Here is a 15,563-nt window from a genome sequence, read left to right as displayed (position 1 = left end):
AAGGGTACAGCAAAATAGAGTCCAGATATTGAAAACAAAGGAGTATCGAATCTTTGTTTAATCAGGGTTGTTGTAACAACTCTCATCTAAACATTATCTTTCTTTCTTACTTAGTGTAGACTTAGGTTATGATGTTGTTAGCTTGAAAACAGATAGCTAAAGCTGAGGTGTGCTACCACTTTTTAATGAAAATTGAATTTGTTAATTATTGCTAACAGAAGAGTTGTATTTAAATGCTTTCTTTGTTCCTATCTAATTTGTTTTCTTTTTAATACATCTTAGATTTTCTACTAAAGAAATTATTCCTTTCTTAGTTTGCTACCACTATGTTCAAATAAGATTTTTATAATGGGTTGAGAATGTAGATGCATTAATTTCATGTCCCTTTATGATTAGTTTGTGTTAGTATAAAAAAGAAGCATACAGAGAAGCAAATGGTGAAGTTAAGATATTTCAGCCTTTTAATGAATTTATAAACCACTCTCACCTGCTACCACTTGAAATCCATAGGCAAGAGCACTTCACTGATGCACACAGAGGGTGCAGATGGGAAAGGGGAGGAAGGTTGGCAGACTACATGGATTTCATTTTCTAAACAAAGGCGATTACAGCATGTGCATTTTTGGAGGCAAAGTTCAGGGTTTGTTTTTCCTTCACCTCTATTTGTAGCCATCTCTTAAGAGAACAGACTAATGCAAACATGATGTCTGTACACATACTGTAGACAGGTTAGTATAATAAATCTCTTTTAGTGTAAATGATAGATAAATCCAAAGATAGCAAAGCTTTTTCCTATAATCTGTACTAACTCCTTAGCTGATGCAGTGATCTTTGTTGATGCCTCTGTTCTGGGGAAAACTTGTAGGGGGTTCCAGTTGTCCACATATGTAAATCAGGTACTTCCCATAGGTGATGTTTACTTACTGATGAGTAAATTTAATTTCAATCCGTTGTAATTGTTTTACAGGCACTGTCTTGTGACTGGTCAGCAGAGAGCTGCTCAGCAGTCACAGCTTTTCTCAGGAGTCAGTACTGCAGCCTGTAGGCAGAGCCAGTGTGGTGGTGGGGACAGACCAACTACAGCTACAGGAGCTCTTCCTGCAAGAGCTTTGCTAGCTCATGGAGTAAGTGATGAGATTGGGAACCACTATATCCTGCCTAAGGAATAGCAATGAAAGCAAAGACATTGACATAGAGGCTGGCTAATGGAGACCCCAAAAACATAAAGAACAAATGGGGCTAATGAAGAAAGCAGGGGTGCCCTTGTGAGAAGAGAAGGGTGGGATGAAGAGAAAGCCATTTTGAAGGTATGCCACGTGAAGACCCAGGCTACTGCACTTTCTCAGGGTGGGGGACCACAAAAGTATGGTGAAGCTCTGTAAGGAGTACATGTTGTAGGCCTGAAGTGATTTTTGGTTGGTAACATAAGACATTTTAAGGAGAGTCTTAAACTTTCAAGCCCTTCACCTATATTCTGAAAACAGAGCTTTTCAGTAATGTGCCCACATCTGGTAGTTGCAGGAAACTGCCAGTTCCTTGACTCTAGAATCATATTTAACATTCTAGCACATACAGGATGTATACTCTTGTTTTCCCAGAATGCCCTGAGCTTCTTTTCCAATTCCTGATAAAGAATTATAAGAAGACTTCAGTATACACATTTATGTAGTTTCTTTAGAGCCAAACTTTACACAAAATAACTTAGATCTGTGTAAAGGACACTGTGACTTTCATCTAAAATTGTGTGTGACATCTTGCACTGGTCACCAGTTTTTTTTTCATTTTGAAGGCATAACTTCACCTATTGCCTTCATTTTTAGAGAATGCTTCCTTCTATCATATTTTCATACCTATTCCTGACTTGAGGCTTACAGAGTTCCTGCCAACATAGCTTTTTATTTCCACTCAGAACACCTCATCCAGGAACAACAGTGATGGCTATCCTGAATAAAGGCATTGGCTCTTTTTCATGGCACTTTCTATGTTCTATAAAATACCTGTAAATACAAGTAAATGTTCCCTGACTGTTAAATAGAAAATAATCCTGCCAGCATCTTTTATGACATTCTAGGCAGTAAAGTCCACTTGGGAAAATTTCAGCAACCAGCTTGCAAACTCCAGTTAAAAAGAAGCAAGACCACCTCAGGAATTTCCTGAAAATAGCATTAAAAGTAGGAAGTAAGAGGTTAAGAACCTCATTCTGTTTCTGTCCTAGTTGGGCAGTCTAGGGAGGTCTAGGCTAAAAAGTAGATTAATACAGGTGCTTAAATTCAGTAGTTTTCCAGAAGTCAGCAAAGAGAGGAACTTCAGGTGTCAGCTACTTGCTCTGTGTGCTTTAGGGCGGAGGATTCACTCCATGTGTCCTCCTAGCAAGATTGTGTCACATAGTGATACTTGGTCGCTATTTGCTACGCTTGTTGCCTGGAACTAATTCTGAGTTTTGATCAGTTACACACAAAGAGGATAAAGGTGTAGGTGGATAAATGGTATGGGAAGATAAGGAGCTGAAAGAGAATTATGGTATTTTAACCATCTCTTATCTAATCATTATCTTTCTTTGTTACTTAGTGTAGACTTAGGTTAAAATCTTTTAGCTGGAACACAGATAGCTAAAGCTGGCTGCTTGGTTTCTCTGTATTTTACTACTTTTGGGTAGACCGAGACAATTTTAATTTATACAAGGAAAAAAACATGGTTTTGGCCAAAACACAGAGCCTAATTTTGATCTAAACAGAGGAGTTTTCCTTTTGAAAATAAAATGCTGTGCAACCAAAGGCTCACTCCATTATGACTATCAGTTGTATGGCCTAAAAATCCCAAGTGCCTGAATAAAAATGTGCAAGTCATGTGGCTCTTACACCTCAGCAGTTTGAGCAAATGCAATTCTAGGAGGTTGTGCCATTTTCTTATGCCAAAGAGGGAATGCAAGTGGGGTGAAGCTCTGAAATAGAAGTAGAGAATAGGAGAGTCAGCCAGGTAGGTATGACAACATGTGGTACAGACAGTAATAGGGACAGCATGTTTTTTCATTAAAAAAAACATTACCATAAATGAAAACAGTAAGCATATATTAACATATTTTTCTCTACCAAAGAGCAAGTCATACAGGATGGAACTGTTACAGAAGTAATTTGTATTTAAGTAACTGCTTATTAAATAAATGAATTACCACAAAACTTCAAGTAGTCATCAGACCTTGACCTTATAATGTATCTGTTACTCTCTGGGATGGAAATGAGAAATTACCAAAGGAAGCACCACCTCAAAACAGAGCAGTCACACAGTCTACAGAAACCAGTTCTGCCACTAGGACTCCTGCTGTTCCCCACTGCTGACAAAAGGAAGTCCAGACATGTATCAGAGGGCAAAGGTCATCATTTACTGTCCAACTCACACACACAGTGCAAAAATAAGATATAATTTATTACTCCTGTGAGAAAAGTATTCAGGAACAGATAAACAAGTCCATATTTGGAACCAAAAGTAACAGAATTTACTGAATTACGCTTAAACTCTGTACATACACAAGCTTATATGCTGTACATTGTCATAATTGTGAAGTTGAAAAATTACTAAATACAGAAATTATTTGCAATTCTCTTTCCTAGAAGGTAAAATAACAATATCTATTGATGGATTTGTGGTGTGTGTATATATCTCAGAGGATATACTTATGCACACCAAGTACATATTTATATTGAAACAGGAGTACATTGCTATACCAGTGCCAGTTGGAGACAACTGAGAGGGTACTGGGTATATGAGGATTCACTGTCACTATTTAGAAGCCATGTTTCCCCAGTCTATTCCCAGTTCTTATCAGGAAAGTGCATGAAGCACTACCCAGAGAGAGACAGCTGTTGTCACTCCATGCTGGAAGGACTCTGCTTTCCAATTACTACACATGGAAGCGACACTATTTGACAGGCTCTTGTTTGCAGAAATCTTAACAGCTGACATCCAACCTAGTGATGGGAAGGGTCTGGACTGGATCAAAAGAAGATGAACACTTTATATTGTTACTGTACACCAGAAAATCCAGGCACTTAGCGCTATCAGTATTTCTATTCTCAGTTGTTCTAGAACTATGGGCAAAAGCTTATCTTTATTATAATCAAAAACAAACTTTCCCTAGACCTCAGTAGGATAGGACATCATCTTACATTCTAACAGTACTGCATCTTAATGAACCCAGGAATTTTACATGTTTGGCAAAGTGCATACTTTAAGAGAATCATTCAGATATTTATAATAGTTTAACTGAACTTCAGAGTCAAAATATGATAAATTCTCTACAATATAAAGGCACAATATTTACAGGTACTCTTACCACTGCAGCTTTAAATAAGATAAACTAAATAACAATACCTTCTTTGAAATTAAACTGTTAAGAATTATAGTAATAATCTTTCATAAAAAAGTAGATATGCTTGTGCATTTAGTACTCTTGATTCTGGAACCATCTGAACATGGGTATCACTAACATACACCCACTGCCCTCCTGATGTTCCCATGGCTTCTTTTAAACCTGAAATACAGAAGCAAAAGAAATTTTTTTCTTGTCTTTCATAACATCATAAAGAAAATACAGCGGCTATTTCAAAAAGCAAGAGAAGCTTCTAACATACAAGAATAATTAATTACTTAGATACAGTCTGCTATTCAGTTTGAAACTCAGGTGCTAAAGAGCACTGTAAGAGAAAGTGGTGGAAGACAAAGCCTAGGAATGGGTGTTGCCACGGCTTTTCTTCATATTTTTTTAGAAAGCCTAAGACATTTCAAGTACAGCTTGCGGAGTTTCAACAGGAAGTTATACTAGAATTCAACCAGTTCAGACATAGAAAAACGGTCCTACTTTAAAAGCTGACCATTGTGAAATTAAGAACATGAAAAGATCTAATCTGTTCTAATAATCATTGCAGGATAAGCATAAAAGTGAAGGAAACTTTGATTTCATTAATAAGGTAAAAGATTGTTTTTCTGGGAAATGAGCTTCAAATGCAAAGTGATAGCACACAAGATAAAAAGGATAATGCTTGGTTCATACCTTCCCCAGGAAGGTAAACAGTAAATATATTTACCTAACTTTGACAACTTAACATATTATTGCTGCTGCAAATTTTTCACTAACAGATTCTGTCCTGGAAACTTATTTCATTCTTGTCCTAGGGTGACTTTATGATGATTTTATCCCCAGTCATCTGTTCTGCATACCCATCAAGTATTAATAAGAAAGAACTAGTGTGCTGTTCTCAAAATGCCTAGAGAAACCCTACACCACACCTTGTATCTTCCATAAAAAAGATTATTGCTGTTCACATTAAATCAGAGTATTCCAGATTTTTAAGTATTAAAAAATTCCCATCCTCAAATACATAAGATATATAAAATGCTCAAATATTCAGAAAATGTTATTTAATTTAATATAATGGATTTGACTGGTGTACTAAACCATTTTCAGATACCAAATAATTAAATTTTATCAGACAAAACTACTCATCAGGATGTATTATTTTGATTAGGAAAGAGAGAAAAGTTTTGCCTCAACTATCTCTTTAATAGCTGAATCAAAATTCCATTATTCACTCAGTTCTATATGGGATTAATAGCAGAAGTAGGATATGCATTGTGTGCAACAACAACAAAAAAGAATAATTAATAGAATCATAAGTTGGTTTGGGTTGAAAGAAACTTCAAAGATCATCTAGTTCTAGCAGCTCTGCCATGGGCAGGGACACTTCCACTGGTGCTCAGAGCACCATCCAGTAGAGCACATCCTGGGATGGGGTTTCTACAACTTGTCTAAAAACCACAATTATTCTCAGCTAAAAAATTATTTGCTATAAATCCCTGTAGACAGTTACTTTTGGTTTACAGTAAAGGAAAGGAAGCTCTGTTTGTACATACCCAGAACAGTTTTAGTGGTAGAAATATGCTCTAGCAGTTTCTTGGAGGACGTCCTGACTTTCACATACGCCGCATAATGACCACCCCTCATTGAGCCACTGTGCTCCACTATTCCATAAAGACTATACAGCACTCTTGCACCATCCATAACGTTCTGCATTCCCAAAAACATAAAAAACAAAAGTGAATTATTTCACGATAAATTTTACAGGCATCTTAAGTAGCTACCAGCAGTATTATTCCAAAAGAGGCAAACAGCCATCTATAATGTTGCATTTCCAACAGCAAAATACCTCTATTACAAGTACTCAGTAGTCTTACTAATTTAGTCACCATAGAGGCAGTACTACTTGTCCTTAATGCTGTTATATACACCAACATCACCAGGGCACCACACTTAACAAATATTAGCTAACATCTATGATATTCTTGATATGAATGGGATTGCACACAGTTACAGTTCTGATCTCAAGACACTATCTAAAAAATTCACTCTACAACTTAATTAAAAATCATTATCATCATCATCAATCCAATTTAACTTGTCATCAAGACACCAACTGCTGAAGTACAACAAAAATAAAGATTTTAAATGTTACCTTGCAAGATGCAGCACAAAATGGTGCCAAGTCTAAAATCAATGGGAAATCCACATGCCTGTTTACTTTCCGTAGACTCAAACCAGCCTTCAAAAGAAAAAAAAAAAGAAAAACTGTAAAATAAGTATTTTCATGAGGAAGCTCTAAGGTGTATCATTATACTATTAAAATTAACCAAATCCAAGAGTAAGATTTCAACTGATTTAAACCTTCTTTGTTATGTTTCCAGTGCAGTGCTACATGCAACTTGACCGACACACAAGGGGTTTCCCTGGATACATCAGGATGGTTAAATGTATTCTGAAGATGTTAGAATAACCACAACAAACATCAGAATGTTTCACATGGTGCTTCTACCTTCTAAAAAGGCAGTAATGGGATCCACAATGACACTTGAAGAACTGCTTGTCCACCGGTGGGGAGGAATATACAAGAGGGGTTTGGCTTTTTACCTGGTGAAATCTTTTCAGGTGGAGAATAAGAATCGCAGGAACTGAAGAAATCAGCAGCTGTTTCCGAGCATTTGTGTAGACACCTTCCATTTTCTTTTCTGTATTTATGAATATCAAAATAATATGTAAAGTGAAGGCAGTCATATGGAATTTTTAAAGTACTTTCTAAACATCTGATGGAACAGATCTATGCCGTGATGTTTTTGTACATATATAAAACATAGGGGAAATTTTGTAGAGTAACAAAAATATTTTCTCATTCTTCTAGTTAATAAATATAATCTGTGAAATCTGAGCATTATTTTAGCCAGTCTTGTGCAAATCAGATCAGAAGCTGGAATCCTGTCCACTATCTAGGTCAGCCTGCACACTGAGATACCTATATTATATGTTACTATAGCACCCAGCTTTCCTATTAAAACCTAAAATAAATGGATGATCCCTGGATAAAAACTGCAAAGTACAAGTCTATTTATCTACGCTAATGTCCTAATCACTAAGAGTTTAGTTTCCCATTCTTCAGTTCTTTCTGCATGACTACAAAAAAGGTCTGAGGAGGGTTGTCTACTTCAGGAAGCTTCCTAACCTGCTGGCTAAAGCATTCAGGATTTGGATATGTGGCCTCCAGACCCCCTATGGTGCAGAAGGCATGGAACACAGGGTGCTTACCAAAAGTAGTACAGTGAAAGCTCCACAGAAAAGCTCCAGAGTAAAAGGGAACATGCCACTAGCATTTGGTTTTGCTGAAAAAATTAATTTACTGTTTTTTTGTATGCTCAAAATACAATAGTTAATTTGAGATATAATGGAGCATTTAATGTTTAATTGGGTGACCTCTTACATCTTTTGGTTTAGAAGGAAAAATAAATAATTAGTCGTGAATTTATTTTCCATTTCCATGGTGCCTATGGAACCGAGGTGTTATTAAATAGCACAAGCCAATGATGATTAAAAGAATGACTATAAAATACAAATAATTTTTCTGAATTTACTCATGCTTAACTTGTATCTCTTCAGAAATCTATAAATGCACAGCAAACAGGCAATTTTTTGTTATTATACTAGCTCCCTTTATTGTGTTTACAAATTATCAGAAGAGCTTACTTTTTAGTCTTCTGAAATTCCATATATAAAAAAAACCCAACCCTCCAGTCCTTCTAAAATATTATTTTTTCACAAAATTTAAGTTGGTTTTCTTATTCAGTGAATTCTAATGGTCTGCTTGGGCTATACAAGCATCAAGGAAGACATTGTCACAAGAAGGTACTTCTCTCTCATCTCCATTCTAACAAATTTTTTGAATTTTTTTTCCTGTCTTCATTACAACTCTCTTTTTGCCTCTTTTCCAAATGTAATTACATTACTTTCCTGAGTATGTAGGATACTGGGGCTGAATATTGCAGCATGTATTTCAAAGCTTTGAGAATTGTAAGGAACAGAAACAGCAGCAAAGATTAGTATCAAGCAATGCACAAACTCGGTTCACAGTCACCTTTAAATTCTTTATTTTGGATAGAATGAAGTCTACGTTATATCTCCAATTATGTTCTAATATAAAAATTAGTCTTATTGCCAGCTTCTGATGAAGTTTTAAGTTGTTACAAGCAAGTGTTGTTTGGGGAGACATTTTCTATTTAACTACAGTAAGGGGGCCCATACTGGAGCAATGGAAGAGCAGCCAGCACACAGGCTTTGGGAGGCAATGCTGGAAATTATCCAGAGGTACAAGCTCGTTACCTGTGGAGTTGGTTTTCTTCTGATACTTCTGCTTCCTTTCTGTGCAGCTCTCACATAAAAGCTTGTTGTTCCCCATTAAGAGCTCTACAGAGGTGAACTGGTAAAGGCAGGACTGAACAGAACATTCCTTTGAGCTAGTTATGTAGCTTTGGGAAAGTGTCTGGAAAGCATTTTGAGGGTTTTGGGATAGTGAGGATTTGCCTACTGAGAACATGGAATTATTTGATAAACCTAATGCTGGATCTCCACAACTTGATTTTTTATCTTCATTTACAGGATCACAGAAGCTAAGCTTGGATACGGCACTGGAAATCATCTCTTCGTTGCTGTCGCTTGGCTTGCTGTGCGGCGTTTTAGGGTTTAAGTGGTTGATGTGCACACCAGACACGCTGCTGGGTGGGCTCAAGGTTGTTTGCTTTGAAGCACTTTCGCTTTCTGAGGCTTCACTGTCTGCATCGAAGCTGCTTTCAGAGCGGCTGGCTTCCTTCTCACTGCCCTCTGTCTGGCTTCCATTGACAGCTGCCTCTGCACAGGGGTCTTTGGAGTACACAATGCCAGAGCTACCTTCCAGCTCAAGCTTTTTGGCTTTTTCCTGCATGATAACAGGACTTCTTTCTTCTTCCTTTGAGGAAGCTTTTCTAGCAAGCCGTCTCTCATGGTTCAATTGATTCTGTAAATTATGGCATTATTAATTCAGTAATAGAGGGGAGGAACAGAAAGCAGATTCGTAAGTGAACAAATCTTTGGAACATGACAAATGCAAAGCAAATTATCGGTGGGTTATATTGTTCTATATTCTCCATCTCTCATGTTTAAGATAGCTGATGTCCTGAAGATGTTTTTAAACTAGCTTAGGATTAGAAACGTACATCCCAGTCAGCTAAGTCAGCTTATACTTACTGTGAGATCAATACTTCCCACAACTAATTACTTTCACTTTGTGACAGCTGTAGATGGCACATTTGAGGTAGCATTCACTTAATCTAATTCAAGCTTCTAAAAGGTCCTCAGTAGTTTAAGCTACTCCTTTGACCTCCCATGATAGGCCTTAGTTGATGAGCAGCTCCAGAAAAAATTAAACTCACGGGCATTTGTCATAGAATTAACTAAGGCATCCCTAGGAGGATGTTTGCTGATTTGAGTATTACCTGAAGTTGACTTTTTTTTTAAATCAAGATTGCAAGAAGAAAAAAAAAAAGATTGCTTCCACAGATAACTGCTCCTATAGATTTAGGAAACCAAACCCACAAAGCTGCCATAATTTTAGGTGAGTTGTAAATGTTCATTACTCTTTTGCCTTCTTTTGTTTGGCTACTTTCCAAAAGAAACAAGAAGGCACAAGTCTCATTTCCCTTTTTTTTTGTCCTTTATTTGAATTGGATCAAAATTCCAGTGGTACCAATGGGAATCCTTCCATTCATCTCAATTGTTTGAGTCTCTAGGCCTTTTCTTCTATAACAATCAGTTTCTGCACTACTTCTTTCCATCTTTTCCTTTGTTTATACCTCCTGTCCTTTTTCTACTTCTGTCTCATTCTCTTCTCCTCTCATTCTATTTTGTATTTTATATGTTTTATTTTATACACTGTATTTTTTCTTCACATGTTTAATGTGTTAGGACTTGATTCAGGAGGGGTTTTCTGGTACTCAAGAGAGCACATACCCTTGCAATAGTCCCAAAAGTAACATGAATTGAATTAGCCTGCAGATTTTTTTCCTTATAAATGAAACCCTGTAACTGAAAGCTAGATGGTTACCAATGACTGACATGTCTCATGCTTCTAATGATGACCTAAATATTTTAGAACTAGTCTATGTCAGCTATATGTATACTAAAAAACCCCACTGATACATGTCAAAATTCCATAGAAGTTCTCAGGCACCCTAGAAACTTGAGTTAACTCAGGATGACTGGTTAGTATGAGTATTTAAGTTCTTACCTTATCTTTTGTTAAAGTGTGTTTCTTGACAATTTTGGGTTGATTATTCAGAGTACCAATAGAAGAACAATTATACTGACCAAGATCTGCCTCCTGTACACTTTTACTTTTACCTGTTCTTCCCAAGGGCACAGGTTTTGCAACCTAAGAAATTAGACAGGAAATTAGGAAAAGCAACATGTCAATTTTGTATTCCTTTGCAACCTACAGAAAAGATGAATGTAGGTGGATTTTTTTCCTTTATTTTAGAAAACAGCAACCTACATAAAACCAATTATATGGCCCCCTGAATTGTGATATAAGGCTACTTTCTAGGTTTTTTTTTTTTTAATCATAAACTCACTGTCAGTATCTCTGAAGGTTCAACTGAAGGCCACAAGGAATAGGAATTATACAAAATTTCTGTATGTAATACAATACAAAATAATCTATTCTACTATTGTATAAGCACATGTGTAGCTGTAGGAGACGTGACTTTACCAAAAGGGACACAGGTCCCCCTAAGTCAGTCCCTGGTGCAGCCTGTGACAACAGAGCTGCCACACCCCCACCCCAATCACATTACTGGCAGCAGCACATGTCACCTGTAAAGGAAAGTGCTGACTATAAAGTAATACCTATGCTCAGGTAAGTGCAGTGACTTCTGAACAGCCACAGAAATCGCTCTCAAACAGAACCCACCAACACATGGGAGCCAGGAAGCACAAGGGTCCAGATATTCAAAATTATTTTAAAGACTTAACTCGCACAGGCATCTGCACTCAGTACACCAACAAAGATGAAGAATTGGTTATGAAAAAAACTGGTTCTTGGAGAAAAATACATTTTATACAGAAATAAATATAACATTATTTACTCTCCCTTAAATGTAGATGAATATATGCAGGATGGAGGAAGAACCACTCCCAGCCCACAGTCACTACTGTCAAATGAAAAGCCCAAGTCCTTAAAAAAATAGCTTATGCCTTCAAAGGAACACAGTTCCTCTGCAGCTAATAGAGGCAATCCATAAAATGCTGAGAACACCAGAATAAATAAATTCAAATATCCATTTCTAAAGTGTCTCATCCTATAGGTAAACATCAGCCCAAGGGACTCAGGGTCTCTAGATACAAACCAATAAGTTAGAATCTGACTCGCTGGACCTCCAAAAACAAAAATGCTTATAATTATTCTATTTATGTAAGTACATACTATTAATGAAGTTAATCTGAGACCTATATTAATCTGTGGGTTACTATAGGCATTTGATGCAAACTGTGAATAATTTAAAGATATATTCACTTATGACATTGTATGCCCATATATATATATATATATATATATATATATATATATATATATATATATATATAAATAAAATTATATAATTAATAGATGGTAACAGTACATGTATTTATGGACAAGGTTACATTTTTAGGCTTAAATCAAAACTATGTGTATATGGATAAATATTTTCATAAGGCTATTAAAAACAATCTACTGGAAGTAATAGTTACTTATTACATATTCTGTTTCTTACCCTCTCCTCTATTATAGGAAGTGAAAGATCAATGAAAGGTTCTTTTACTGTTGAAATCTTGAAGAAAAAAAGAAAATGCACTTAAACACAAAGTATAACAGTATATGGGTTTAGCACATAGCTCCCTTTATTTAATCAATTTATTATCAAAAGCTATACAACAACCTAATTACTTACAAGATGTATGAAACTACAATGAAGAACTTCCCATTAACTTTTTAAAAAATGTATTAAGATAGCTCTAATTTTCTTTCTAACACCACACAAAACTTCAGCATGTAAAGGGCAAGGCCATTCATCTGGGCATGAACTGACTTGAAGCAGTGTGGTGTTCACTTTCTCTGCACTCCAGATGGATTTTTCTCTGTGGGACCATTTTGCAGAATGCTAAACTTTCAGTTTCCTGATTCTGGACACTTCTACACAGGTGTTTGAGCTGTTATGCAGCAAGGACTGGTTAATGACAATTATGTGAGAGGTTCTAACCTCATGCTCTCAGTTAAGATTAAGTCAGTCTTATTGGTTACAGTAAAAAGCTTTGTTAGATTTTTTGACACCATGTACTAATTGTGAAAATAAATACAATTACAGGGGAAAAGGGACTTGAAAAAAAAAAACAACCTAATTTTTGCATTGAGTTTTCATTTTGCCATGTATAAACTGGAAAATTCTTGCAAAGCATACCTAAAAACAATCTCTCTCAGCACTTTCCATCTGCCTTTATCACTAAATTCCTTAGGCTCTCTCCTTTGCTGTTCTCAAATTCCTTCCAAAACTGACTTATCTTACCTCTGAAAAGACTGTGAAAAACAAAACCTTAAAAAAGGAAGTAAAAATAATATTGTATATTTAAGTCACAGCCATGCCATCAATTACTGTCACCATGTCCCCTATTTGTGACCCTATCTTCCACCTGTAACATTTGGTATGGACTGCAAGCTTATTTTTACCTGTTGTGCGAGGGACTCAGGAATGTTTAGGTTCCAGTAAAGCAATAAATGAGATCAAAAGCAGGCAGCTGTGGTTACTGACTGACTGCCTGGTGAGCAATGTTCAAACAGAGGTTCCTCTAAAGTGTCAGTTTGCATGAACAAATATGTATCAAAAATATCTTGCCAGTAAAGCAAAGGAAAATGAAGCCTAAACTCTTCCTCAAAGGGCTGCAGCTAGCATTTTCCCAAGTCCTATGCAGGCAGAATATAAGAAGCTAGCAAAAATACATGAGACATGCAAAATACATACAACCTCTATTTTTTATAGGGTCAGAGTTCTTCATTGGTACTAGTAGCACATTGAAGAGTAATCTGCACATCACACACAGGGAGGTTTACCTGGCACTGCAGGACTGTGCTTAATTTTTCAAATTGATTAATTTACTTAATCTCTATAATATGAAATAGAATGTTTAAACCAAACACAAATATAACATTTGATTTAAAAAGGCATGCAATTAAGATTTTTCTCTGGCAAATGAAAAAAAAATTATAAAGATCATGGAAAGCATTTATGATGGAATGTCAGTAATATTAATTATGAAAGGATTATACTGTTATAATGTTAATTATACTGTTATTATATTAATTATAAAAAAATACTTGAAATAAAAAGAAGTAATTTTAGCATTTTCCCACTCATTCTAATTAAAAGTAAGTAATTTCCAATTTTCAGGTGTATCCCAGAAGAGCAGGCAGGAGGATTTATGTTTTAAATATGTGTTTCAAAAATATCAAATAAATCTGGCATGTAACACATATGATTATAGAATTTGGAACCTCCAGCCTTAAGTCAGATGTAAAATCAAGCCCAGTACTTGAATCCTTTTTCAATTCAAAGGATCTCTCTTCTTAGGTTTGGGAGGATAATGCTTTAAAGAGGGAATAAATAATTTCAAATTAGAAACTTTCAATAAAGTCTTCTTTTTACAAACAAACAAGTATAAAATTGGCAACACAATTTTATACTTTCAAGACAATGTAATCAAACCAGTATGTGATCTATTCCACATCAAACCAAATTCCAGAATACCTACATTTTCACATTCCTCACACATGACAGTGCTAGTCAATTCACCAACAAAGATCCTATCTATGAAGTTCATCTTCACACCCTCTCTTCCATATGCTGAAAAAACATTGCCTTTTTTAAATGTGAAAAATAACACATCCAATGCCACACTATAAGTACAACAAAATTATTTCCAAGATATATTACAAAAGCACAGTTTTAAACATAGTCAAAATGTTTTAAACACAATACAGTAACTAATACACCATATACTGTGTTATCCCAACATTTAAAAATATTTTATTGAGAAGGTACCCTTTTATCCTTCCCCATCTTCTATAACAGAGTAATAATATTGTATCTCTTAAGAAGCTTTTTAAATCTCAGGTTTTTTTTGAATAAATAATATTGCATTGCCTTGATATAGACACTGGGGTAAGCAGAGAGATTCTCACCCTTTTGAAATGTTTTTTGCAACTATAAAGCTCTAAAATGTAACAAAATCCTTTTATAATACATCTTTATGCTTCAGCTTTTCCAGATTTGGGAAGAATGACTTACAAAATATCTTAATCATTAGGACTTTAATTAAAACAAATTAGAGTTACTGAATAAACAAACACATGAAAAAACCCACAAAAACTTTTTATTTTGAAAAAAACCCACCTTCTTTAGAAGCAGCTGCCTCTCTTGACTTTGTAATTGTATTTACAGTGCTCACAGTAACAGTCAACTGACAGAAATCAGTTTTATTTGTGGAGAGTGGCCCCTCTGAGTATAAAGTAATACTGACTATGTAACAAATATAGAGTAGGCTATTTTAAAAAACAAAATTAAATTCTACCTATATTAAGAGATGGATTAACACTGGGAACCCTTTCTCCTGGATACACAGATGCAAGTCAGCACACACGAAGCTCTCTACACTTTAGGTATGCACTAGGCGGCACTAGAGTAACACAGAATAAAGTCTGGCCATTAGAGCACTTCAGATCTCCTGTTCCCAATAGGCAGCTCTGAAGAAAATGGTAAAGACTAGTGCAGTTTTAGAAGTTTTCAATAAAGAGTTGCATACCTTTGACCTTTCTTCTAGTTTCTTCATCTGCTGTCTTAGTAGTTGGGTTATTGAATGCTTTTAAGATACCAGTTTGTATACGCTAGAAATAAAAACAAAACCAAATATTTTAAGTGTAAACATTCTAAAAACAAGTCATATATTAGATTTTATTTTGTCCTATTTCCATAAAATAAATGTACTCTAATATTGTACAACTATTGTTGTTATTCACTAACAATGTCAAAACTACATAAGCTTAACTTTAGTAGATAATCATCCAAAAATGTCCTTCCATTAAAAGAGAACCATCATAGGGCACTTCACAGGTTACCCAGAAACGATGAAA

At 35.6% G+C, this 15,563-nt stretch overlaps 1 protein-coding gene across 1 annotated transcript in view; it reads right to left on the bottom strand.

Annotated features, from left to right (window-relative positions):
- Window positions 1–3,357: 3,357 nt before the first annotated feature.
- Window positions 3,358–15,563, bottom strand: part of USP45 (ubiquitin specific peptidase 45) — a 48,852-nt gene continuing 36,646 nt past the window's right edge. Inside the window, exons 10-18 of the mRNA XM_021544938.2 lie at window positions 15,236–15,317; window positions 14,186–14,277; window positions 12,157–12,213; window positions 10,635–10,778; window positions 8,696–9,365; window positions 6,959–7,056; window positions 6,507–6,593; window positions 5,908–6,061; window positions 3,358–4,528 (exon numbers count right to left, since the gene is read on the bottom strand). Coding sequence (XP_021400613.2) covers window positions 4,395–4,528; window positions 5,908–6,061; window positions 6,507–6,593; window positions 6,959–7,056; window positions 8,696–9,365; window positions 10,635–10,778; window positions 12,157–12,213; window positions 14,186–14,277; window positions 15,236–15,317 — 1,518 coding nt within the window. The 3' untranslated portion in view covers window positions 3,358–4,394. The remainder of the gene's footprint in view (window positions 4,529–5,907; window positions 6,062–6,506; window positions 6,594–6,958; window positions 7,057–8,695; window positions 9,366–10,634; window positions 10,779–12,156; window positions 12,214–14,185; window positions 14,278–15,235; window positions 15,318–15,563) is intronic.

Source organism: Lonchura striata, chromosome 3 (genome assembly GCF_046129695.1).
Source record: "Lonchura striata isolate bLonStr1 chromosome 3, bLonStr1.mat, whole genome shotgun sequence".
NCBI lineage: Eukaryota > Metazoa > Chordata > Aves > Passeriformes > Estrildidae > Lonchura > Lonchura striata.
This window is presented reverse-complemented; position numbering and strand designations above follow the sequence as displayed.